Source organism: Bos grunniens, chromosome 15 (assembly GCF_055505025.1).
Source record: "Bos grunniens cultivar Pamir isolate PY7600 chromosome 15, Bosgru_T2T1.0, whole genome shotgun sequence".
Classification (NCBI taxonomy): Eukaryota; Metazoa; Chordata; class Mammalia; order Artiodactyla; family Bovidae; genus Bos; species Bos grunniens.
Window position 1 is genome coordinate 50,339,116 of NC_141179.1, and position 27,364 is coordinate 50,366,479.

Genomic DNA, 27,364 nt, shown 5'->3' on the forward strand with positions numbered 1-27,364 from the left:
AATTTACACAGCAGAGTTGGTATGTTTTTATTGAGAATTTTTCCCTGAGACTGCTTCTCTCTCCTGCAGAGAAAGTAACTGAGAATTATCTCCCTCCTTAACTCCATTAGCTGCAACATTTATTTGTTCACTAGTTGGTAAATTTTGCTAATCGCCATAAACTACTATAGTACCCAGCATTTTAGCTTCAAATGATGCAGTGATTTCAAAATGTCCCTCCTTTCTTTCTCTCTAGGAATCAGACCTTGAGGAGGTCTGGAGAGGGATGTCCTCTTGCAACAACTCCATCCCTCAGCCCTTGATATTTGTCCTGGCTGGAATTCCTGGCCTGGAATCTTCCCATGTCTGGTTCTCTGTGCCTTTTTTCTTGGTGTTTGTTGTTGCTGTCATTGGCAATGCCACCATTTTATGTATCATCAGGGTGGAGAAGAGTCTTCACGAGCCCATGTTTCTCCTCTTGGCCATGCTGTCAGTTGTTGACCTGTCTCTTGTCAGTGTCACTGTGCCCCGCATGCTGGGCATCTTCTGGATGAATGCCAAGGAAATCAGCTTTAATGCCTGCCTCACACAGATGTTTTTCATCCCATCATTTTATGTCATGGAGTCTGGGGTCCTTCTGGCTATGGCTTTTGACAGATTTGTGGCTATCTGGCACCCTCTGAGATATACAACTGTCCTTGGTAACAGCCTGCTTGTGAAGATGGCACTGGCTGTCCTGGCAAGGGCAGTGGCAGTGCTGACCCCAGCACCCATCCTGGTGAAAAGACTGGAAAGCTTCCAAACTCACATCATTGCATACTCATACTGTGCCTACATGGCTGTGGTGCAAATAGCCTGTGGAGACCTCTCTGACCACATTGTCTATGGCCTTATGGTTATTGTAGCATCTGTGGGATTTGATCTGTTTTTTATCATTCTGTCATATGGGCTGATCCTTCATGCTGTCTTTCGGATACCCTCTTGGGAGGCACGGGGCAAAGCTTTCAGCACATGTGGCTCTCATCTTTGTGTCATTGCTCTCTTTTATTCCCCTGTTATCTTTTCTGTCTTGGCCCAGGTTTTAGGCTATCGTATGGCTCCCCACCTACAGATTATCATTGACAATCTCTACTTCTTGGTGCCTCCCATGATTAACCCTTTGATTTATGGGGCTCGGACCAAGCAAATGCGGGAGTGGGTGCTACGAATCTTCCATTGTGAAGGAGATTGATGTTGGTACCTATAGAGCTGGAAATCATGTTACGTTGTAGGTAGAGATAATTCCTGTCAGAATTGGGCTTAGTGAGGAAAAGTATAAACCAAGGCAAGAGAAGGACTTGGTCAGTGTGGGAATGTAGCAGGGGCATGTCATTTCCATCAAGATATAGTTGTTATGAAACCTTCATGACAAGCAAACCTTCATAAATGCTTATGTGTAATAAAACAGGAGAACATTTTGTAATTAATTTTATTGTTTATCTACTTCCATCACATAACATAAATAGGAAATTTTTTTTCAAATGAGGTAAACTGAATTTAGGCATGTATCTTAAAACCTATGGATAAAAACAATTATCCAAAGTTTTTGTTGATATAATGATTTTTCTTCCACATTTATGTTTCAGATATTTCACCAACAGAATTATATATTATTGAAAATAACCCTAATTGAAATAAACATGTATAAGTATCCATGACCATATCAATAAATACTGAGCCCCTTTTTTTGTCTGAAAGGTTTTAATAGAGAAGTGTAATCCTTAGAGAGTTACTCAGTGTCAGAACATAGCACCAATATACAGTAGATTGGACTTGATAGGTAAGATTTTACAAATGGAAAAAAAAAAAAAAAGACAGCCTTAGTTTTTTTTTTTAGTAACCTCCATTTCCATACTGTTTTTCATAGTGTTCCACCAATTTACAATCCCACCAGCAGTGTATGAGGGTTATCTTTTCTTCATATCCTCACCAACACTTATTATCTCTTGCCTTTTTGATAATAGACATTCTGATTGGTATGAGGTAGTGTCTCTCATTATGGTTTTGACTCATATTCCCCATAGAATTAGTGATGCTGAACATCTTTTCATGTGCGTGTTGGCCATCTGCCATGTGGTCCAGCCATTCCAGGTATTTATCATAGAAATATGAAAATGCTAATTAAAAGCTGCATATGCATCACATGTTCATCACAGCATTATTTACAATAACCAAGACATGGAAGCAGCCTAAGTGTCTATCAACAGATGAATGGATAAAGATATGGTGTGTATATATATACATATATATGCATACACATGTACACACACACCTATAATCAAACACTTTTCAGTTAAAAAAAAAGGTGAAATCCTTTTATTTGTGACAACATGGATGGATCTTGAAGGTATTATGCTCAGCGAAATAAGGCAAAGAAAAAAAGAAAAATATCATATTGTTTCATTCATATGAGGAATATAGATGAATAAATGAGTAAATAAAATGAAAACAAAAACAAACAGAAATACAGAGAACAGAGTAGTGGTAACCAGAAGGAAGAAGGGTGGGTGAAGGGTGAAATGGGCAAAGGTCAACTGTATGATGACGTGCAGAAAATAAGTATTAAGTGGTGAGCACACTGTAGTGTATACAGAACATGAAATATAATATTGTACATGCACATCTTATATAGTGTTATAAACCAACTTTTAAAGAACTCAAAGAAGCTATTTTTTTCTCTAGCTTCACTTTTTTCCTTCCACCTATCCAACCTCACAAGTTTTCACAAACCAGAACACCCAGATCTATGACTTAAACTCTGAGTTATAGCTGTGTTCCAGAAAACATTGCAACAAAGTTGTGAACCACTCTTCTCTTCATATGCACCTTAAAAGTAAGTCTTTCCAAAATAATTCCTTATCTCCTTGTCAGCTAGATTGTTCCTCTGTAGCCTTCACTTCTTTTGTTCTTTTGACCCGAGTTAAATACACAACCTTTGAATTACTTATTTCCTACCTTTTATCCAACCAATGACCAATATTTCTTTGCATATCTCCTTTGTCTTTTTTCTGTCTTATATTTTCATTACTTTCAATCTCTGTGCTACAAAATTCTAACTAACCTGCGTATATTCAATTTCTCTCATATTCAAAATTTTCATTGACTCTGCACCCACCTGGAGTCATCTTTTTCAAACAGACGTCTCATTTTGTCCAGTTAAAATCTTCAACAGCCTGTTGCTTAAGATAATGGCTTAACTCCATAGCATAGCATTCAAGTTCTACATGACTTGGTTTCAAACTCCATGCCAGGTGCTCTACTTTCACTAAATCACTGAACAGGCATCAGTCTAGCCAGACCTGACTCTTTATTTGTAAAGAAATAACACATTACTGCTGTTTTAGCTCATTCTCTAGCTACTTAGAAAGCATTTTCCTTGATCTTAGTCAAAATTCTTCCCACCTCAAGAGACTTTCTTCATTTTGTTTTCCTTAATGCTTATCGTCAAACAACATGGCCTGTCTGTACTGCCAGTTTCTTTGGCGTTCAGTCATCTGTGATCTGTTCTATAGTTCAGTTTTAGTCTGCACTCTTTACCTTTATTTTTAATTAATTTATTTAATTGAAGGATAATTGCTTTACAATATTGTGATGGTTTTTGCCATATGTCAACAGGAATCAGCCACAGGTATATATATGTCCCTCCCATCCTGAACTCACCTCCCTCCCCACCCTATCCCTCTTACATTGACATTTCTTTAAGGGCAATGGCATGCCCAGAAATTGAACTTTTCACCTCATGCAAACCAGTTCTAAACCCTTGTCTTAGCTTTTTAAAAAACATTATTAAACACCAATTCATAAGCCAAGGGACCTATACATGCAAATCATACCCATCTTCATACCTCTAATGTTTATAATATAGACACCCTCAAATCTGTTTAGAACAAATATCACATAGATGATATTTACTCACATAAGTATATACAAATAGACATGCTATTTCCTTCATATACAGCCTTGCAATCATCTTATTTGTTTATAAACTCTTTTTTTTCTGGAATATGATAACATATATATATTTGTATTCACCTATACACCTCACCTGAGATATGCATACATTCACAGGAACTTCTGTATGCACATATATCTGATGTACACACCAATTACATCATCAGTAGATATGCAAAATCACTATTAACTGCCTATCAAAGGTTTGATGTTATGGTCCCAAACATTTTTAGCATTGTCTCCAATGATTATTTTCAGTGCTTCCCACATCGATCTCATACATGTAGTCTACTCTCAGTTTTTGAATTTTTTTTTTCCTATAGAGATTCCAAGGTAGTCAATACACCTTCACTTTATGTATACAGGAATTAATAGGAATTGATGAGAGAGCCAGGACACACCAACACATCTGTTCCTTTCCCAGACAACACACCTTATTCTGCACAACAGCAATTTTCTCCTCTCTCAATTTAAGAAATTAGGTTCTTGTCTGGCCCATGCTCCACTGTGAAAAAACTCAATCCATTCCAGGTAGTATACCAGAAAAAAAAGTGGATTGGGAACAGGTATGGAATGGTAAGTTATATAGAAGAAAGAAGCACTTTTCTCTAACTAAATACCCCTCAAACTGTCCATTTACAAAAAATAATTATAACCATTGTTGGAATCTGCCAATAATAACATTCTGTAGAATGTGATATATTTCCACTCTGTATATTATGACAGACAGTGTCTTTAGAATTAATAAAAGAAAATTAATTGCTGGCAATCATTTTTGATACTTTTGACTCAACCCAGCTAGTGGTAATACTTAAAGCTTCTGTGTTTTTCTTATATGGAGAGTTTAGTTCAGTTCAGTTCAGTCGCTTAATCGTGTCTGACTCTTTGCGACCCCATGAATCGTAGCATGCCAGGCCTCCCTGTCCATCACCAACTCCTGGAGTTGACCCAAACTCATGTCCATGGAGTCAGTGATGCTATCCAGCCATCTCATCTTCTGTAATCCCCTTCTCCTTCTTCCCTCAATTCCTCACAGCATCAGGGTCTTTTCCAGTGAATCAACTCTTCGCATGAGGTGGCCAAAGTATTGGAGTTTCAGCTTTAGCATCAGTCCTTCCAATGAATATTCAGAATTGATTTCCTTTAGGATGGACTGGTTGGATCTCCTTGCAGTCCAAGGGACTCTCAAGAGTCTTCTCCAACATCAGTTCAAAAGCATCAATTCTTCGGCACTCAGCTTTCTTCACAGTCCAACTCTCACATCCATACATGACCACTGGATAAACCATAGCCTTGACTAGACGAACCTTTGTTGGCAAAGTTAATGTCTCTCCTTTGGAATATGCTATCTAGGTTGGCCATAACTTTCCTTCCAAGGAATAGGCGTCTTTTAATTTCATGGCTGCAATCACCATCTGCAGTGATTTTGGAGCCCCAAAAAATAGTCTGACACTGTTTCCACTGTTTCCCCATCTATTTCCCATGAAGTGATGGGACCAGATGCCATGACCTTCGTTTTCTGAATGTTGAGCTTTAAGCCAACTTTTTAACTCTCCTCTTTCACTTTCATTAAGAGGCTTTTGAGTTCCTCTTCACTTTCTGCCATAAGGGTGGTGTCATCTGCATATCTGAGGTTATTGATATTTCTCCCCGCAATCTTTGATTCCAGCTTGTGCTTCTTCCAGCCCAGCATTTCTCATGAAGTACTCTGCATAGAAATTAAATAAGCAGGGCACAATATACAGCCTTGACATACTCCTTTTCCTATTTGGAACCAGTTGGAGATTGTTAAATAAATATCCCATGTTTCTGGTCCCCCATGGGAACAATTTGTAGGTGTGTTTCTTACATTTTACAGTACTCCTAGCAGGAAAAAGCTCTGGTAAATCTACAGCAGTAATCTCAGTCATGATTACTTTATTAGCTTCTTCTCTTCACTGTCTTACTTGCTTCCTCTCTCACAAGATTTTTCATGTATCAATCCCCAGTTATACCACATACACTAAAATCCTAGCTTTGGTTTGCTTTGGGGAGAACTCTTGATAGGGCCATTCTAATGTCATACTTACCTGTTTATTGTTTGAGCCCATCATGAGGTAATAAAACTTTGATCTTTTATTCCTTCTCTAAGAAATAGTACAGGTCATTACCTTGATCAATATGAATAACTTCAGATATGCAGATGACACCACACTTATGGCAGAAAGTGAAGAAGAACTAAAGAACCTCTTGATGAAAGTGAAAGATGAGAGTGAAAAACTTGGCTTGAAACTCAACATTCAGAAAACTAAGATCATGGCATCTGGTCCCATCACTTCATGGCAAATAGATGGGGAAACAGTGGAAACAATGACAGACTTTATCCTTTTGGGCTCCAAAATCACTGCAGATGGTGACTTCAGCCATGAAATTAAAGACGCTTGTTCCTTGGAAGAAAAGTTATGACCAACATAGACAACATATTAAAAAACAAAGAAATTACTTTGCCAACATAGGTCCATCTCGTCAAAGCTATGGTTTTTCCAGTAGTTATGTATGGATAGGAGAGTTGGGCTATAAAGAAAGCTGAGCACCAAAGAATTTACGCTTTTGAACTGTGGTGTTGGAGAAGACTCTTGAGAGTCCCTTGGACTGCAAGGAGATCCAACCAGTCCATCCTAAAGGAAATCAGTTATGAATATACATTGGAAGGATGATGCTGAAGCTGAAACTCCAATATTTTGGCCACTGATACAAAGAACTGAATCATTGGAAAAGACCCTAATGCTGGGAAAGATTGAAGACGGGAGCAGAAGGGGATGACAGAGGATAAGATGGTCAGATGGTATCACTGACTCAATGGACATGAGTTTGAGTAAACTCCAGGAGTTAGTGATGGACAGGGAGCCCTGGTGTGCTGCAGTCCATGGGGTCACAAAGAGTCAGACATGAGTGAGCAACTGAACTGAACTTCCTTGGTCATCAAGGGGAAGGAGACAAACAGCTGTGGTCGATGACAAACCTGAGCTAAGACTTATTGGTGTTCATGTGGTGGCATGTATGCTCTCAAGCTGTAGACACTGGACAGGAAGGTCTGATATGAAAATGAGACTAAGGGAGAGATGGCTTAAACATCAGAGTATTAGTTTTTTTTGTAATATTTTTTGAGCTGTATGGATAAAAAGAGTGGGGAAAAAAGAACCTGTTCCATGTGCATCATCAGAGAACTGGCTCAGATTAATGGACAGTATCTCAAAATTTGTCAGGGTCTCCTAATGACCTTTTGTAAAAAAATAAGTTCATAGTGAGTTGCAACAATACAGACAGAAAATGAACTCCTTCTAAAGCCATGACAAGCAATGCTAGTCAATAGGAACTTTGAAAAGAGGAATTGTTCACCTACCCAATACAAAAGACTGTGTTTGGGCTATTAAATGGTGTCAAGGATCATATTACTTGGATATTAATACATAACTTCATAATGCAGAATGATTTGTATAATTTTGATCACTCCTGAGGGGCTTCCCTAGTAGCTCAGCTGGTAAAGAATCCACCTGCATTGCGGGAGACCTGGGTTTGAGCCCTGGGTTGGGAAGATCCCCTGGAGAAGGGAATGGCTACCCACTTCAGTATTCTGGCCTGAAGAACTGGTGAAGGCATATTTGATTCTGCTTTTCATGAATCAAATGCTCAAGGAAGTTAGATTCACACATATCTGCACATACTCCTACATAACTACCTGAGTTATAGTGTTTTAAAAACTAAGTTATGTTTAACACAATTTCATCATTTTAAATGAAACATTATTCAAATCTCACATTTGCCATGACTATCTATATGAGATCCTCTCTGATTCCCTAAAAAAATATAAAGTAGTTGCTTCTCACATGTGAACTGAAATCTTTTGTTCTTGTCTTAACATAACTTAAGTAAAATTAAATTAGATTTATTCTTTTTAAATAATGGATATATCTGGGTCAATCTTGCACATCCAAATGATAAACTGCCTGTTGATATTACAGGAAGATACAAGGAATCTTATGTCTTGTTTCCTTGTAAACAATAAAAGAAAGGGAAAAAAAGAGAAAAGAATGATGGAAGGAAGGCAAAAAGATAAAGGAAGAAAGGAAGGGAGAGATGAACGGTTGATAAGAAGTTATGAGATACATATATTTTTTTCACCTAAGTTTATCTCATAGTCTGATTGTTCCTGTTTTGGGAATATGCATTCTTTAGTGGAGATCATTATGATGTAAAAATCTCATCAAAATAGACATGGTACAAGAAGTTTTCATCTTAAACCTAAAAATATATTTTTTCCTGTGTAATATTATTTTTGGATTACTACCGGGAGTCATGCTTCATAATACAAATCTGAGCAACTCGTTTGCGGATCTCCATGGTCTTCACACCATAGACAATGGGGTTTAGGGCAGGGGGAACAAGCAGATAGATGGTAGATAAGAATATATGAGTATAGGGTGATACATGTCCAAAACGGTGGCTGAAGAAGGAAAAAAAAGCAAGGATATAAAACTCTAGGAAGATGACAATATGGGAAGTGCAGGTATTGAATGCTTTGAGTCGTGCCTCTTTCTGAGGAAGATGAGAAACAGCTCGAAAAATAAGAATGTAGGAAATGAAGACAAAAATCAGGTCAAAACCCAGAATTGCAAAGGCCACAAAAAGCCCATATAATTTGTTAATGTGGGCATCTTCCGCAGCCAACTTGACCACAGCCATGTGCTCACAGTAGGAATGGGCAATAACCACCGATTGGAAAATTTGCAGTCGTTTTAGTAGAATGGGTAAAATCCCAACAAGCACTGTTGTCCGAATCGCCACCATCAGTACCATCTGGACTAGAAAGAGAGGTGTGAGGATGGATGCATGCCTCAAAGGATCACAGATGGCAATATAGCAGTCAAAGGCCATGGCTAACAGTATGCCAGATTCCATGCCCTGCAATGCGTGGATGAAGAAGAGTTGGGTGAGGCAAGCATCAAAAGCCATGGAATAGGAGCCAAACCAGAAGATAGCTAACATTTTGGGAGCAATGGCTACACAGAGTCCTAGGTCAGTGGCTGCCAACACTGCCAAGAGGATGTACATGGGTTGGTGAAGACTGCGTTCTGTTGCAATAATGATTATTAAAACAATGTTCCCCAGCAGAGCCACCAGGCACACACTAAAGAAGGGAAATCCAATCCAAAACTGTACATGCTCTAGTCCAGGGATCCCAATCAGGATCACTGTCTTCGGGTTCAGATATGACATGTTAGTAGATCCCATAAGGCTCATGAATCCTTTCCTCACCACTGATCCTGATACCTCTTCACAGACAAATTATGGATGGGAAGGAAGAAGGGGATTCTCTTTGTCATTCCTTGTAGATCATGAAAAAAATGGATGGAAATATGGACACATGGCATTAAATATTTGGAAATCAGCTTAAATCAGCATGATAATAGAATTCTTAAATACCTTTTCCAAATGCCAGTATGGGTATTTACGCAAAAGGAAGATGAGTCCAGTGTTTCTCACCTAGAAATTGTAGAAGTCAAAATTATGATTCTAAAGGCATTGACCTTACTAGTTTTTGAAGTGGTCTCAGATAGTGCCACAGATGACAACATTAATTTTTTTGTCTATATCCACTTCTAAACCCCAGACATCTTTCAGATTAGGTGAAATTCCTCTGTGACAATTGAAGTCGTAGACTAGCTCCTCAAACTCATAGCCCCATCTACTTTGTTTGAAACTAGAATCTCCAGAAAGTGGCAGTTTTTCCCAGGTTTCACATTTACTCTGGTTTAGGAAGTAAAATTGGAGAAGGCAATGGCAACCCACTCCAGTACTCTTGCCTGAAGAATCCCAAGGACAGAGGAGCCTGGAAGGCTGCAGCCCATGGGGTCGCTGAGGGTCGGACACGACTGAGCGACTTCACTTTCACTTTTCACTTTCATGCATTGGAGAAGGAAATGGCAACCCACTCCAGGAGAATCCCAGGGACGGCAGAGCCTGGTGGGCTGCCGTCTCTGGGGTCGCACAGAGTCAGTCAGACACAACTGAAGCGACTTAGCAGCCGCAGTACCAGGAAGTAAAATATCTACTCACAAACCTTGGAATTGACTCTCAGGCGAGACAGTGAGGAGGTTTGTTCTCTCCAGAAAAAAATGGTTGCCTCATGTGCAGGTTCTTATCCAGGTTTTGGAATTTATATGGAAGTGGTGTCCTTTTATCAGTAGTGGAGGAAAACTTGAGTTACTGAAAAAATTCTGGCCCGTTAGCTTCAAAATGGATGTGTAAGCAGACTGGGATAGAAGACGATGTAAATCCTTACAGATCTTAAAGAAAACAAAGTTGAGACGATAAATGAAAAGTCAGTTGAATAAAAGGCACCGTAAATTAGGATATGATGGTAACATATAAAAATTGACCTATTGGGTAACCCCTGTAGCTTAAATATTTTAGTTATGATCATCTGTTTCAGATACAAAAGGACAGAGTTGCCTGTGGGCCACTCTACTGTTTATAATGGAGCTCAGCCTAACCTAGATGTTTTCTGTCATTTTAGTATTTTCTGTTGGCAATGAAAATCATTTCTGATATTTTTGATCAAATTACCTTGCTTCACACCCAACCCAAACTTCTGGTATTTTTATAATTTCCCTCTTCTCTTTCTTTAGAAATCTACTCAAAAAACTTAAGGCAACTTTATATACTCTTTTTTCTTTTTCATTAATTATTATACAAACTTAAAATCATCCACAAGTTTTATTCTGTGTATGATTTTTGTCATAGGCAAATACACTGAATAGAGAATACCACTCTGAATGGGATTTTATACATTTTTATTTGATAGGAAACTAGAGGGATTACTGCTGTAATACACAAATGTATTTATTTATACTTTATAAGAATGTAACATGTGGTTTTCTATATATTATATACATACAATTTTATGTTTTATGTTTATGCATATTATGTTTTGACATCTTAAAAAAAACCTTTCCAGTTGGGGAGAGGCTGTCTCTGTCTGTCTGGGTGATAGCAAAATGCCTAGCCAGCAGCAAATCTTTGGTCTGCAAACTAACTAATCCATACTTCCTTTCTCTGGCCCACAAACTCCAGGAGGCAGTATTTTTCTGCCTTGAACATCCAGGGGCAACAGAGATCATCTCTATATTCAAAACCCACAAAAATTTTTCAAAGCAGCGAATCCTACCCTGTTCACCCTTCCCTGTCATGACTTCCCCATGGAAATCCCAATTAAAGCCTTGTTCTAAGCACCCAAGTTCTTCCCTGCCCGCTACTTGCTCCTCCTGTCTTTTGCCTCCCACTTACTCTGATTACTCTCCATTTGGCTCTGCAAGACCTGCTATGCCTCTTGTCTCTATTAGGATCTATTAATATAATAACTTGGAGAAGGCAATGGCACCCCACTCCAATACTGTTCCCTGGAAAATCCCATGGACGGAGGAGCCTGGTAGGCTGCAGTCCATGGGGTTGCTATGAGTCAGACACGACTGAGCGACTTCACTTTCACTTTCTACTTTCATGCATTGGAGAAGGAAATGGCAACCCACTCCAGTGTTCTTGCCTGGAGAATCCCATGGATGGAGAAGCCTGGTGGGCTGCCATCCATGGGGTCGCACAGAGTCGGACATGACTGAAGCAACTTAGCAGCAGTAGCAGCAGCAGTATAATAACTATTGCTTTCCTGAGCCTGTCTCTTTTCTCTTGTGGCCACACCTGGTTGATTATCTCATAAAAATATAAAATATAATATGTAAAACATGGTATAGAAATTCAGAAATATGACATAGTATCTAAAATGCTGATTCTAACATTTACCTCAAGAGGAATCTTATCTAGTTCTTTAAGTTCACTCAACTATAAACAGAAATAATGTGCTTGAGTGCTAAGCACTTCAGTCATATCCAACTCTTTGTAACCCATGGACTGTAGCCACCAGGCTCCTCTGTCCATGGGATTCTCAAGGCAAGAATACTGGAGTGGATTGCCATGCCTTCCTCCAGGGGATCTTCCTGATCTAGGGATTGAACATGCATCTCTTAGGTCTCCTGCATTGACAGGTGGGTTCTTTACCATTACCGCCTTGGGAAGCCCAAATAGAAATAATAATATTGCTTAATTCATTGAATTAGTGGGAAGGCTAAATGAATTTATATATAATAATTCAACACCGAAGGGGGAGAAAATAAACACTTAGTCTCTGGTAGTTCATGCTGTCAGAACCTGTAGAGAACTTCTGTGTGACAGAGACAATTTACTGATTCTTGAGGAAGTGTAAAATTAAAATACACAAACAAGGAAACATTATAAATAAAGAATTGACTAAAATTTCATGAGACAATAAATTTTCTGGAGCTGAATAACCTTCCTCAAGTCAGTCAATAAGATTGGACATTTATGTAAGCAAGTAAAATGATCACAGTTACAATAGAAAAATTACTTCCCAATGATGTATAGAACTTGGTGGAGTCAATAAATTTCACATATTTAAATTGATGTTTCCACTTCATTGGAGAAATAATCGTATCCTCCTTTAAATTATTCCAAGTAGATGGAAAACACATGATTAGGAAAGCCAGTTTTCTAAAAAAGTTTATATTAAAAATGCTTCTAGGACAGCAAAGGCATGCATTCTATGCAATTTTCTCTCTATGATAATCAAAGCAGACAATGTTCATTCCTGATCTCTGAATGAAAGAGAAAGAAAAAGGAATAGGAAGATACCTTCAATGAAAGTAGTATAAAGTCTAAGAAACAAGAGTCAAAAATATGAGACTTTAATACACCCAGATAAAGAGAAGACTGTATTTCAGGGGATAGGATATGAGCTGTAGTTACAATGAGAAGACCAGACATCAAAGCTATTAAAGGCAACAGGATGCCTCTATCTTTCACCATCTCTTCACATCTTATAAACTTTCCTGCTTAAATTGAAAATATACATGCATGCACACACACACACACACAGACAACTTTCCAAACCATAAACTGTATCATCTTATTTTAATAAAACAAGCAGTGTTAGAGTGCTTGTAGGTAAACATTGGTTGAGGAGTGTGAAACCGTATTTTGATGTTGTCCTGACACTAAGTAACTGGGACGTGTCAGTTCTGAGTTTTCCTCACATGTAGTTAAGAGGCTGATACTAGATTACTGTTTCATCTCTTATGTCTCTAAATGACATGAATCTCTTTCATCTTTCCTATCAATGATTAAAAAACAAATGGACAAAAAAACTTGGATCAGAGTGGGGGAAAAGTGGAATGCCAAAAGAAAGTTTGTTACTGAGAGAGATAGTATTAAGATCACCTGATTCTCTCTTTTCCACTTCCTTTTAAAATTTGCTAAAATTGAAAACAATTTTAGCAAATTGTTTTAGATTCCAATTCATGGAGAAGAAACTCACCAGGAAAAACAGATAGCTGGCTAGTATGTAAATCAGTGGAACAGCTCTTTTCTGACAGGATTTGAACTTGGAAATGTATTAATAGCTATCCGCTCACCCAATGAGAATTGTGGCTAACGGAGAATCACCTGAGAATTTCTGTGTGCCCATCTGAGTGCCCAGAGTTTCTGGAGAGTAGCTCAACTTCAATAACAGCTTCAGTAATGGTAGTGGAGTTCAATCTAGGCGATGTTCTAGGGGCTACAAGGGTAACGTCAATGCAACAGCACATACAATATGTTAATATCCATGCACCCACACCACAGCATCTTTGGCTACAACTGTTGCACAACTATACCCAGTATTAGAATGTAACCAGAGTTCTTTGCTGTCACCTAATAAGAACTATTGGGAATACAGATTCACAAAACTTCCAAAATGAGAGACCCTAATGTGGCGATTTAAAAGTTCCAGGTGCAAGATATGCATCACACTTTACTATTTTATGACTGAAATATGACTGTGTTATAAGACTTAATAAAACCCTGATTTTAATAATGGTATCAGTACATGTTACTTATTCTAAAAGTGATAAAAAATGATATTGTTCTATGATTTGATGTATTAAATTCTTTTTTAATACTCCTTGGGAACTTGCTTGTGATACTTGATATTAAAATCTGCTGAGGACTTAGATGAATTATTTGGGCAAAGCAACAGCTTGATTGTTAAGGTTATAGAGAGGATATCAGTGACCTTCTAAATGATACAAATGCTTTTCATCAAATACATGATCTGTTATTATTTATAAGATTATGACCAAAGGTCATAAGATGTAAGAAGGAATTTTCCTTAGGTTAACTTTATAAATCTAATCTTTTAGAGAATTCTATAGATGGACCCTCAGCTGCATTGAAAGAAAGTAAAAAATGAAAGAGAGAGAGAAAAAAAAGGAAGGTATGGAGGAAGGAAGGAGAAAAGACAAAAGAGGAAAAACACAATCCTGACTGGTAAATTACACTGGGAGTAGACCTTCTCTAAAGAAATTTTAGTTATGTGGTAAATAGGGACCTTGGGCTTTTCTTGTTTAGTATCTGTAGTAACTCAACTCCTCCTTCCTTTCCCTGAAAGCTATTCTCATGCGATCTGCAAAAATATATTGGATATTGTGGATTATAGAGTGTCAAAACTACAGTGAATCTGTATTACCATACTATTCTTTCTTCTTGTAGAGCATTTACTTTAGAAAACTTTTAACTGTTAAATTATTTCCCTTCTCTTTTGAGATGTAAGTTATTTAAAAGTCTCTGAGAGTTTGACAGCATAGAAATGTCTTTCTCAAGGACCTGGTAACCATCCCCTTTGAAATATATTCCTCAAGGAAGGCAGTGCATCTCACACGTAGTCTATGGGGAGGTAGGAACCTAACCTTGGTATGTCTGTGCTCTAAACTGTAAAACAGCCTCTAGTCATGGAGACAGCAGAAGATTTACTTTTTGTGATCGATACCCAATTAATAAATGCAGTTCCTTGCAGTCCCCCAACCCCAAATTTTCAAATTCTCTCACCTTGGATTTCAAGGCTATTGAGTATTCACTTTTGGTCTGTACTTCCTCTCCCTATTGCTGGCAATAGTATCAGAACAAAATGAATTTCTGTTTGTCTATTCCATCTTCTGGGATTTTTAAAAACACATTAAAGAGAATTTTAGGGGATCATCTATGTAGGTAAGGACACTTTGAGCACTACACTCACTGAAGACATGACCCTGCTTGTATGCTCTGTTTATAGTTGCACATGCCCACCACTTTATTAATGCCATGCAGCCTGTGCTGCAATTAAGAATTGCCTTAATTCAGCTCTAAATTCACTTTTCCTTGTTTGTGAAAATGTGCCATGGCTTCCCCATCCCACCCCCACCCTCAGCCCTCCCCTGCCCCCGCCTTTTTTTTTCCTTTTTACCAGCTGGCACAATGATAAACTTTGTCAGTTGAGGGCACTAGTGAGGCACTGTGGGAAAAGAGAATTTTGCTTCTAGATTCAGAGTCAGATATGACTGAGCGACTAACACACACACAAATTCAGATATCCTGGCAGATGGAGATTTAGTTCTTAACTCTAATCCTTTGAGTTTCCCTGCTGCTTCAGAAGGTAAAGAATTTGCCTGCAATGCAGGAGACCCAGGTTTGATTCCTGGGTAGCAAAGATCCCCTGGAGAAGGGAATGATAACCCACTCTAGTATTCTTGCCTGGAGAATTCCATGGACACAGGAGCCTGGCAGGCTACAGTCCATATGATTACTAAGAGTTGGACATGACTGAGCGACTAACAACATCTTATTTACTCATTTCAAAGACAGTTTGGTTGCCATCTCTAGTCTCCAACAGGCTCCTGCAACTCTTGCCAACTGTTCCAGGGCCCAGGTTCTACAGTGCATGAAGTAAGCAGCACCTAGAAGCCGGCAGGTTCCTCAGGAACCCATCAGCAGCTTTTCCTGGCACCCTCTAGAAGATGGATATCTGGCAGGTTCCACTGGATCAGCATCACAGGAACATTCAGTGATCCAAGTCTGTGCCTTCTCTAATGAGGTCTGAATTTCAGATCAGAAAAGGGAGGCTCCCCTCTTAGGTACTCTATCTCAGTCCTTCCTAGGGGTAGTGGCAGTCTTACATCTGCTGTTTCTACATCCTTTAGAATTCTCTTCCTTTCTTACTAGCCTGTCCCTGATTAGTTCAATCCCCAGTTAAAGTGAATAATTATTTAAATTAAACTTACTCTGTCAAACACTGTGTGGTTTTTCGCTTACGATCAGGCTCAGAAAGATACATAGACAAAGCTGCACTGTGAGGAGATAGAATTTGATATGCGTGTGCATCTTTTATGGCTAATTTGGAATATTTACAAAATGGCGTTAAACTATATTAGCAGTTGAATTCAAGTCACTGCCACTTGATATTTGCAATGAATTAAATCCTTCAAATTTGCAAATTTGTCCTGTTTAAGTATCACCTAACTCTGTATTTATTCAAGTGACTGTGGTTAGAACAGCATGATATTCTCTTTCCAAATAGATTTCTAGAGTATTTAAGTTTTTATAATGAAATGGTCAGTATAGTTTTTTGCTTATTGTCTGTATTGTTAACTCATATTTATTATGTTATTGCATTGCTTGATCAAAAATTGAAAAATACAAAAAAAAAACCATGAATCACTTTTAGAATTAGGCTGCTTTTCAGGATTTAAATACACATTTGCCTGGAAACTCATGGATAATTTTCGTCATCAGTTCAGTTCAGTCACTCAGTCGTGTCTGACCCTGGACTGCAACATGCTGGGCTTCCCTGGCTCAAACTCATATCCATCGAGCTGGTGATACCATCCAACCATCTCATCCTCTGTCATCCCCTTCTCCTCCTCTGTTCAATCTTTCCCAGCATAAGGATCTTTTCCAATGAATCAGTTCTTTGAATCAGGTGGCCAAATTATTGGAGTTTCAGCTTTAGCATCAGTCCTTCCAATGAATATTCAGGACTGATTTCCATTAGGGTTGACTGGTTTGATCTCCTTGCAGTCCAGGGGACTCTCAATAATCTTCTCCAACACCACAGTTCAAAAGCATCAAATCTTTGGCTCTCAGCTTTCTTTATAGTTCAACTTTCACATCCATACATGATTCCTGGAAAAACCATTGCTTTGACTAGATGGACTTTTGTCGGCAAAGTAATGTCTCTGCTTTTTAATATGCTGTCTAGTTTGGTCATAGCTCTTCTTTTTTTTAATTTTTTCTTTTTTTAATATAAATTTATTTATTTTAATTGGATGCTAATTACTTTACAATATTGTATTGGTTTTGCCATACATCAACGTAAATCCGCCACGGTGTCTTTTAATTTCATGGCTGCAGTCACCATCTTCAGTGCTTTTGGAGCCAAAAAAGATGGAGTCTGTCACTGTTTCCACTGTTTCCCCATCTATTTGCCATGAAGTGATGGGACCAGATGCCATGATCTTAGTTTTCTGAATGCTGAGTTTTAAGAAAACTTTTAAGCAAAAAGTGTGATTTTTGTCATACATAGCCCAAACAATTGCAACATTGAAAAGATTTATAAAACCCAGTAGTAGCTTCCTTAAGCTGATTTGGGATAGATAGTTATACTGAAGGATTTGGTTATTATTAAAATGGATATAAGAATATGCATTTGATATTTCTTCATTAATGGTTTGCTATGTAACTGAATAATCTTTTATAAACATCAGTTAAAGACAAGGACTAAGAATTACGTCATGGAAAATGATGGAGTAAGAAACTCAGAATCAGGCTACTCTACTCAAACAACTATGAACTTTCAAAAACTGACAGAATAAACATTTTTTAGAATGTCAAGATCTAATCAAAATATGACAACCACCAGGGACCTGCTTAATGAGGAGGGGAGAAAAGCAGCTGAATTTTGGAAGAAAGTTTTATGGCATTTTTGGTCATTCACTTACCATCTTCCATTTCACAGTTCAGCAGTAGCTGTGGGAAAGGGGGCCCAAATTTCTGGTGTACCTTGCAAATGCCAGGAGATAATATAATACTTCTAAAAACACTGTAAGTGCATTTTGACCTATCTGTTCACTGAAAAACCAGCACAGAGCATCACTTTTTTTCCCAGCCACTTAGACTAGAGTAGCTTTGTGGGAGGGAGGAAGGGGGGCTTGTCAAAAAGATTTAAAGACAAACACTGCCTTATGTCCACCTAGAGTAAAGGACAGGAGTTAAGACAAACAGCAGACAGTTCCAACACCCCACAAGGATATGAAAGAAAATGTTTCTTGGGGTTATATGGGCAGGCTCACCAGGATCACTGTATATATCATGGAATGTGGTAGGTAACACGTGTTCAGGACTGGATACTCACTCTGTGTGGCTGGACTTAGACTATCGAAGCTGAATAAAAATATAACAAGAATAAAATTTCAGACCAATATCCTTAATTAATATAGATGCAAAATTTCTCAGCAAAATACTAGCTAACTGAATCCAGTAGCATAATAAAAGATACACCATGACCAAGTCGGGATATATTTCAGGAAGGCAAGTGTGGCTCAACAACAACAAAAATCAGTATGAAACACCACATTAATGGAATAAAAGAAGCAAGCAAACAAACAGGGAAAAACTACACAAAAAACAAAAACACATGGCCATCTTAGCTTGTGCAGAAAAACATTTAACAAAATCTAATACCCTCTCATGATAAAAGTGCCCAGAAAGCTAGAAGTAGAGGGAAAATTCTATGGCTAACTTTATGCACAATGATAAAACACTGAAAAATGTTCCCTTAAGATAAGGATACATGAAAAGGTATTCACCATCACTAATCACTAGTGAAATGCAAATCAAAACCACAATTATCATTATCTCACATCTGTTAGAAGAGCTATTATCAAAAAGTCTAAAGATTACAAGTGTTGGTGAGGATGTGGAGAAAAGGGAACCCTTGTGCACTGTTGGTGAGAATGTAAGTTGGTATTGCCATTATGAAAAAAAGTATGGTGGTATTTTTTAAAAAATTAAAAATAGAGCTACCATATAATTCAGCAGTCCTTCTTCTGGATACATATTCCAAGGAAATAATATCTGTATCTCATGGAGCTATCTATACTCCCATGTTTATTGTGTCATTATTCATAGTAACCAGGATATGGAAGTAACCAAAGTGTCTATCGAAAGATAAATGTGTATATAAAAATATGATACATAACTATGTATTATGCCTTAAAAAAAGAAGGAAATCCTGCCATTTGTTACAACATAAATGTAGCTGGAGTACTTTACTCTAAGTGAAATAAGCCAGATACAGAAAGACAAATATGATCTCATTTATATATTGAATGTTTTAAAAAAATCAAACCCATAAACTCATAGTAACAGAGAAAAGAATGATGGTCACCAGAGGCTGTACCAAAGTGGGAAAAGAGAGCTTTTGATCAAAGGGTATAAAATTGCAGTTGTAAGACGAATACATTTGAGAAACCTAATGCACAACATGGTGACCTATAGTCAATAATAGTGTGTTGTACACTTGATTGCTAGTAAGGTAGATCTTCAGTGGTCTCCCCTCACACACATAAAGTAACTGTATGAGAAGATGGATATGTTACTTTTCTTGTGGTAATACTTTCAGTGTGTGTGTGTACGTGTATGATTTTTAAATTGCATGTGTTTGTGTATTTAACATCTATTCTATATTTACAATTTTTTTCAAAAATAATTAAGAAAAATTATAAACATTCAGTTGTTTTACAGGTATAAAATTTCATATCTTTACAGATACTCAGGTTTTGTATGTTTTGCTTTACAATTTTTGTAATTTATATCTTTCAAGAATTGGGCTTATTTTGTTTACATAGTCAAATTCATTGGTAATAATTTATTTTCAATATTTCATTATTAATATTTTAATGTATATAGCATGTAGAAATAAGACTTTGTTCTTTCCTTGTGTTGGTGATTTATATTCTCTCTCTCTCTGGCTTTTTTCCTGTAATTTGCTTCATGTTTTATTAATTCATTTTCTATCATAATCATTTCCATCTTTCAACTTATTTATGTTTACTTTGTTCTTGTTTTTCTCACTTTTCAATAATTATATAATGCATATTCATTTCAGAATATACAAAATAGACCTTAAACTGGCCATAATTCAAGTCTTAACACATTTCAAATGTTTAATATTGTGAAAAGCATATTCTCTGAATACAATATAGCTAAATTAAGACTTAAGCATATTATTCAAGGTTTTAAATATTTGGAAATCATGCAGCTCATATCTTCACATGCTAACAAGATTATGCTGAAAATTCTTCAAGCTAGATTTCAGCAGTGAATCAAGAACTTCTGCATGTAAAAACTGGACTTATAAAAGGCAGAGGAACCAGATATCAAATTGCCAGCATCCATCGTTTCATACAAAAATCAAGGCAATTCAGGAAAAAAAAAAAAAGAGAGAGAGAAAAATCTACTTCTGCTTCATTGACTACATTAAAGACTGTATGGATGACAACAAACTGTGAAAAATTCTTAAAGAGATAGGAATACCAGACCACCTTACCTGTCTCCCGAGAAACCTGTATGCAGGAAAAGAGGCAACAGTTAGAACCTTGTATGGAACAACAGCCAGGTTCAAAATCAGGAAAGGAGTATGTCAAGGCTGTATATTGTCACTGTATATTATATATTGTACATCATGAGAAATGCCAGGCTGGATGACTCACAAAAGAAAATCAAGATTGCCAGGAGAACTATCAGTAACCTCAGATATGCAGATGATGCCACTTAAATGGCAGAAAGAGAAGAGGAACTAAAGAGCCTCTCGAAGGTGAAAGAAGAGAGTGAAAAAACTGGCTTAAAACTCAACATGCCAAAAACTAAAATCATGGTATCCAATCCCATCACTTAATGGCAAATTGTTGGAGAAAAAGTGGAAACGGTGGAAGATTTTATTTTTTTGGACTCCAAAATCACTGTGAATGGTCACAAAATTAAAAGATGCTTGCTCCTTGGAAGAAAAGCTATAACAAACCTAGACAGCTATCAAAAAGTTGAGATATCACTTTGTGACAGTGTTCCAATTAGTCTAAGCTATTGTTTTTCTAGTATTCATGTACAAATGTGAGAGTTGGACCGTAAAGAAGGCTGAGAACTAAAGAATTGATGCTTTCCAGCTGTGGTGCTAGAGAAGACTCTTGAGAGTCCCTTGAACAGCAGGGAGATCAAACCAGTCAATCCTAAAGGAAATCAGCTCTGAATATTCACTGGAGGACTGGTGCCAAAGTTGAAGCTCCAGTACTTTGGCCACCTGGTTTGAAGAGCTGACTCATTGGAAAAGACCCTGAGGCTGGAAAAGATTGAAGGCAGGAGAAGAAGGGGATGACAGAGGATAAAATGGTTGGATGGTATTCCAGTACCAAAAGTTCAAAAACTAAAATCAAAGAATGATCTCTTATGAAGAACTAAATTAACTACAATTAAAAATAAGGAAAGGAAAAGGAAAGATTATATTAGAAGAGAAATATATTAGAGATAGAGAGATAATATCAGTGTTAACCTGAACACTTTTTATGTCAACTTAGCTGTCTTGGAAATAAATGTTTTGAAGTTAGAGCATGATGATATAAAACCCCAACAGTTAACAAGAAGAGTCTGAACTCTTTCCCTTTGTAGGAAATAAAAATATTCTTTACATGTCCAGAGGCATTTGATAGGTCACTGCTGGGATCCATGATTCAGAAGCAAAACCTGTGCCACACGCTTACGAATTACCTTATTTTTTACCCCATAGACAATGGGGTTCAGTGCAGGTGGTACAAGAAGGTAGATGGTAGACAGAAGAATATGAGTAGAAGGGACAACACGTCCAAAACAATGGCTGAAGAAGGAGAAGAAGGCAAGAATATAAAACTCAAGGAAAACAAAAATGTGAGCTGTGCATGTGTTGAATGCTTTGAGCCGTGCCTCCTTTTGGTGTAGACGTAAAACAGCCTGGAAAATAAGGGTATAGGAAATGAGGATGAAAATCATATCAAATCCCAGAATTGTAAAACCTACGAAAAGACCACATGTATTATCGACACGGATGTCTTCTGCAGCCAGCTTAACTATAGCCATGTGCTCACAGTAGGAGTGGGCAATTACAGTGGAATGGAAACGGTGCAATCTTTTGATTAGAATGGGTAAGAGACCCACCAACACTGTAGCTCGAATTGCCACTATCACCACCATGCGACCCAGAACTGAAGGTGTGAGAATGGATGTGTGCCTCAGAGGATCACAGATGGCAATATAGCGGTCCAGTGCCATGGCCAACAGAATACCAGACTCCATGCACTGCAAGGCATGAATGAAGAACAGCTGGGCTAAGCAAGTGTCAAAGGCCATGGAGTAAGACCTGAACCAGAAGATAGCCAACATCTTGGGAGCAATGGCTGCACAGAGTCCTATGTCAGTGGCTGCCAACACTGCCAGGAAGATGTACATGGGCTGGTGCAAGCTGCGTTCCATAGGGATTATGATCAGTAAAATGATGTTTCCCAAAAGAGCCACCAGGCACACAGCAAAAAAAGGAAACCCAATCCAAAACTGCATATGCTGTAGTCCAGGGATTCCAATCAAGATTACAGTTCTGGGGTTGAAATATGACATGTTAATGGATGCCATAGAGGTTGGTATTCTGTCTTCTCACCACTGATTATGATAAGTGCAGAAGAAAACTTGGATAGGAAGTCAGAATTGTTCAGGCTTCACTTTCATTCAATCTTTATCATTCAACCAACTGAGCATTCGTTCAGTGCTTTGGATAGCAGTTTGGACAGAATTTTTTGAGGTTCTATAATACATACACATGACAGAAGCAAGCAATCATACAGCAGCTTTATCAGAACTGGAAAATGCAAGTTTCAGTATTCTTGATATAGCTCTTAGCTCTTGTGGAAATGAAAATTATGAAATGGAGATCACCAGTCTTTGGCATCTTCCTTGAGTTCTCATCTTGTTTGCCTGAAAAATCAGCATTCAGAGTTCCTTCTTTATCTTCTTCCAAATGCCATCCTATTTTCACAGCAGTTGGTTATTCTTCTGGGTGGCTTGGAGTCCCAGAATAAATCTTGTTTCTGTTGTCCTGTGAGTGTTAGTACTTAATCCTATGGGAATCTTCAGTATTAGCCACCCTGCTTCTGGTCCCAGTGAGTGAGGTGTTTATTCCTGAGTTGGTTCTCAAATGGAATTTGTCAGAATTGATTTCACCTTTCTTAAATTATCTCATTCAATAAATATCAAGCAAACTACTGTTTTTTGGGACACTAAATGTGACCTGGTAGGTAAATTTGAAGAGAGTGGTCTTCTCTCAGACACAGACAGGTAAAGTTGGTTCTCTAAGTAAATTAAGGCTCATTTATGTTTAGGGTTGATATGTTGAGCAGAATAGGGAAGAATACAAGTGTGGAATAGGATGTTTTTTTGTTGTTATATTATATAATATTATTTTTTTATTATACATTATATATACATGCAGGATCTGGCTAGTTTAGACACACTCTGAAGTTAGATTAGCAAAATAATGGTTTGTTCCTGAGGTTCAGGGTCAGTGGATCCCTAAATTTCTTGAGCTCTAAAATCACATATCCTACTTTACATATTAGACTTCCTGGAGTGCTGCAGCCCATGGGGTTGCAAAGAGTTGGACAGGACTGAGTTACTGAACAACAACAATATATTAATGACTATAAGGAACAAAAACAGTAGGAGATCCTTGATTATGATTCTTTATAGAGCTGGCTGCTGCTTAATGTAGCAACATTTTCTATCTTATGAGACCATTGTTTAGAACTTGTATCTCATGACTGATACTTGAAGGAGAGGAAAGGGGATTTGATTTACCTACTGGTTCCCATTTGCAATTTGTAGAAGGATCACCTTCAATTATACTTTCTGATTAATGGTGTTGATAGTTATTACCCTGGGAATGTGGTTTGAAGGATGGCATAATTTGAAGCTCTACAAGGTTGTGCTGGAATGAATTTTTCCAGTCTACCAGGGATTGATCATGTCAGATCAGTTGGAACAAGGGACATATGAGGGACAGTGGTTCTGGAGGATGCTAAAGAAGCACAAAATATAGTTTTATTTTCTAGGTTTTAAAAAATTCTGAACTTGTAATATATTTGTGGGTTATTTTAGTCTCCAAACCTAAGTTCTCTGAGTGTCTTAAATTGAGACACTTGACTGCCAAGTATTGGCAATTTTGTCTTTAAATTTATATATGAAAAGATATAGAGAAACTAAGCAAACATTTATCTTTACAGGTAATAAATTACAGGTAAATGTACCTTTACAGGTACCTTTGAGCTTCCCTGGTGGCTCAGACAGTAGAGTCTGCCTGAAGTGCAGGAGATCTGGCTTCGATACCTGAGTTGCGAAGATCCCCTGGAGAAGGAAATGGCAACCCACTCCAGTACTCTTTCCTGGAAAATCCCATGAACAGAGGAGCCTGGCAGGCTACAGTCCATGGGGTCGTAAAGAGTCAGACACAACTAAGCGACTTCACTTTACCTTTACAGAAACTTTTAAGCAATTGTATTATAGTAGTGATAATAATAATATTAATAACTGATCATAGTTGTAGTAATTTAATTACAGTATCTATTATGCATATATAAAATTTGAAGTAAAGATCTGATCCATACAGTGTGTGCTAGGAATTAAATTTATTAATTTAATTGATGAACCAAGCCAAAATCTATGGAAAAAAGAGAAAACTCTTTTCTGTATGTGAAACTTTATGTGGGAATTACACATCTTTTCCAGGTATCAAATTTTATAAAATGATATATTTTTCTATGATTTAAAAAAAAATGAAACGTTTTAAGTGACTATTTTACTGGTGAAAGTATGCTCATTCATAAATTCTCGAGTGTTATTTTATATGGAAAAACTAGTTATTCAGTCTATTCAATAAGCTTTCCTCATTCAACAAATATTGAAGAACTTTCTTATTATAAATTAGGCAATAACTATAGTTGCTAGCAAGATAAACATGAACAAAAGAAACCTCGACAACATTATACCAAAATTTTATAAAGTTGAGCTTTGAAATTTATGTGATTGCCGAGGTAAGATCTTTGGCCCAAAGAAATATAAAAAGTTATGGCACAAATATGATCTTACATACATTTATTTATGTTATTTTAAACGTACTGAACACTAAAAAATGCTTATACAATTTTTAGGTTGTACATATAGCATATTCTAAAACCTAAACATACCTTTATTATTATTTTTTTTTTCTGTGTGTGCTTATGTACTCATAAATTAGATCGGTGTGACATAATCCAATGGGAACCTTCAGAATTAGCCACACTGTTTCTGGTCCCAGTGAGTGAGTTGTTTATTCCTAGAGTTGATTCTCAAATGGAATTTGTCAGAATAGATTTCATCTTTCCTAAATTATCTCATTCAATAAACATCAAAGAAGAAGACAGTAATCACGTATCTCTTCATGTGGTTATTTTTCCACTACATAGAAGGACAGCTTCATTTTTCAACATTATGAGACTTTGGCTCTGTCATTGTGGGTCCAGGAAGTTCTGTAAGACTGCTGAGTTTAGAAATCCTCTTCAAAACTTTGATCTTCTTGTATATGTGGACATCAATACACTCATGTAACACTGTGACTTCTTCAGAAGAATGCATGTTAAGAATCTTGTGTTCTTTTAACAACTCTTGAAGTCTTGAGAAAATTAAAGTGCATAACATGACCACTGGTCCAATTATGAGTTTGCTACAGTTGGTCAGGGAGGTAAACCTAGTTCTGACCCCACAGACAAGGCTTTAAGTAATTCAGATGTGTTGCATGATTAGATTCATATAATGTCTATGAAAGATTTGCCTTGGTACTTTATGCTTTGTGAGATATCTGGAACAAAGAAATATTTATTTCCATTTTTTTGAGCTTGATTAGAATAGTTAGCTGAGTCAGTCTTTTTTTGTTAGTTTTTTTATTATTTTAGTAATCTGTGCTGTGTGTTGGATTATTTTGTATTTTCCCCCCAAGAATGATGTTCTTGAAAGATTATTTTTACCTGTACTCTCCATATATTTTGCTCAAATTTTGTTTTCTATGTTATCAGAAGTTTTTATAGAATCTACATAGCTGAGAGCTGAGTTTATAGGGAAGTGCTATAGTACATTTTCAGTACTTTCCTATTGAATAAGACTCTGTCACTTATTACTGTAGTCAGTGACTCTGTAGTCACTGAGTACAGAGTAAAGAATATACTAGAATATACTTTGTCATCCAAGATCTCATTCTTGGTCAGTAGTCTGTAGAGCAGAGTCATGAGGTATGCATAGAATTCCCTTATAAAAATCCATTCAAGCCTTCTCCTTTAACTGTGAACAAAAATTCTTGTTAAGCCTCACTTAGATTCCTTGGTTGGAGAAGGCAATGGCACCCCAATCCAGCACTCTTGCCTGGAAAATCCTATGAATGGAGGAGCCTGGTGGGCTGCAGTCCATGGGGTCACTAAGAGTCGGACATGACTGAGCGACTTCACTTTCACTTTTCACTTTCATGCATTGGAGAAGGAAATGGCAACCCACTCCAGTGTTCTTGCCTGGAGAATCCCAGGGTCGGGGGAACCTGGTGGGCTGCCATCTATGGGGTCGCACAGAGTAGGACACGACTGTTAGCAACAGCAGCAGATTCCTTGGTCAATGTATATATAACCTATCTCCAGTAGGAATGGGAACAAAAGAGTCACTCCCATGCCTACCCCCAGCAAATAAGTTTGAAACTACTGGCCCACAATCTCTTAAGGGAAAACTCTGAAAATAAACCCACGTCTCCACTGGCCACAGGTTTTAGGACTATAATCTCAAAGTCTTCTAGAAAAGGGTTGTAATTCTGCTCCAGAAAGGAGGAAGTAGAAGAGAAGCAGACACAAGAGAAACACTCCTGCTTCTGTATGCACTTCCAGGGTTCTTAGAGGTTTTAAAGTATTTTTCTGTTTCATAAAATTTTTAAAACATTCTATCAACATTAACACACTTCTTGGATTTCCTACTTCATGCTATTTCACACACCAATAGCATGTTTCTGTAAATGGCATTTCTTTATTGTGGGTGCCCCATACCAACTACATAAATTTGCTCAACTTTTCTTTTCATAGATTTGTGTTTTCGGGTTTTTCATTTATTATTGTAAAATAGACATAGAATAAAATTTACTGTGTTAACCATTTTTGACTACCACACATCCAAGGTCAGGGGTGGTGGCTGAGACGACCACAATGAAGCGTGGCTGAGATGGACCACACAGAAGCATGGCTGAGAGGAGGTATCCCTCGTCCAAGGTCAGGGGTGGCGACTGGGAGTGCCAGGCTGCGATGGTGCAGGAGCAGCTGAGACGAGCTACCCCACATCCGAGGTCAGGAGTGGCGGCTGAGAC

At 37.6% G+C, this 27,364-nt stretch overlaps 3 protein-coding genes across 4 annotated transcripts; 1 reads left to right on the plus strand and 2 right to left on the minus strand.

Moving 5' to 3' along the window:
- Positions 1–265: 265 nt before the first annotated feature.
- Positions 266–1,210, plus strand: LOC147358098 (olfactory receptor 52K1-like). Its single transcript, XM_086340430.1, has one exon. The coding sequence runs from the start codon at positions 266–268 to the stop codon at positions 1,208–1,210; it is 945 nt and encodes a 314-aa protein (XP_086196556.1).
- Positions 1,211–7,512: 6,302 nt separating this feature from the next.
- On the minus strand, positions 7,513–9,274 carry LOC147358099 (olfactory receptor 52A1-like). The gene has a single exon (XM_086340432.1). The coding sequence runs from the start codon at positions 9,247–9,249 to the stop codon at positions 8,293–8,295; it is 957 nt and encodes a 318-aa protein (XP_086196558.1). The 5' UTR covers positions 9,250–9,274; the 3' UTR covers positions 7,513–8,292.
- Positions 9,275–21,627: 12,353 nt separating this feature from the next.
- On the minus strand, positions 21,628–22,625 carry LOC147358100 (olfactory receptor 52A5-like). 2 transcript variants are annotated; one of them, XM_086342042.1, is made up of 2 exons: positions 22,381–22,578; positions 21,628–22,332 (listed from the first exon to the last, which is right to left on the minus strand). In XM_086342042.1, the coding sequence occupies exons 1-2, from the start codon at positions 22,576–22,578 to the stop codon at positions 21,628–21,630; spliced, it is 903 nt and encodes a 300-aa protein (XP_086198168.1). The 2 variants fall into 2 exon arrangements, with proteins under 2 accessions (XP_086198168.1, XP_086198169.1); XM_086342043.1 differs by having other exon boundaries at positions 21,628–22,625.
- Positions 22,626–27,364: the final 4,739 nt, after the last annotated feature.

Coding starts and splice junctions, on each gene's coding strand:
- LOC147358098 (XM_086340430.1), top strand. CDS start 266: ATGTCCTCTTGCAACAACTCCATCCCTCAGCCCTTGATATTTGTCCTG.
- LOC147358099 (XM_086340432.1), bottom strand. CDS start 9,249: ATGAGCCTTATGGGATCTACTAACATGTCATATCTGAACCCGAAGACA.
- LOC147358100 (XM_086342043.1), bottom strand. CDS start 22,578: ATGGCATCCATTAACATGTCATATTTCAACCCCAGAACTGTAATCTTG.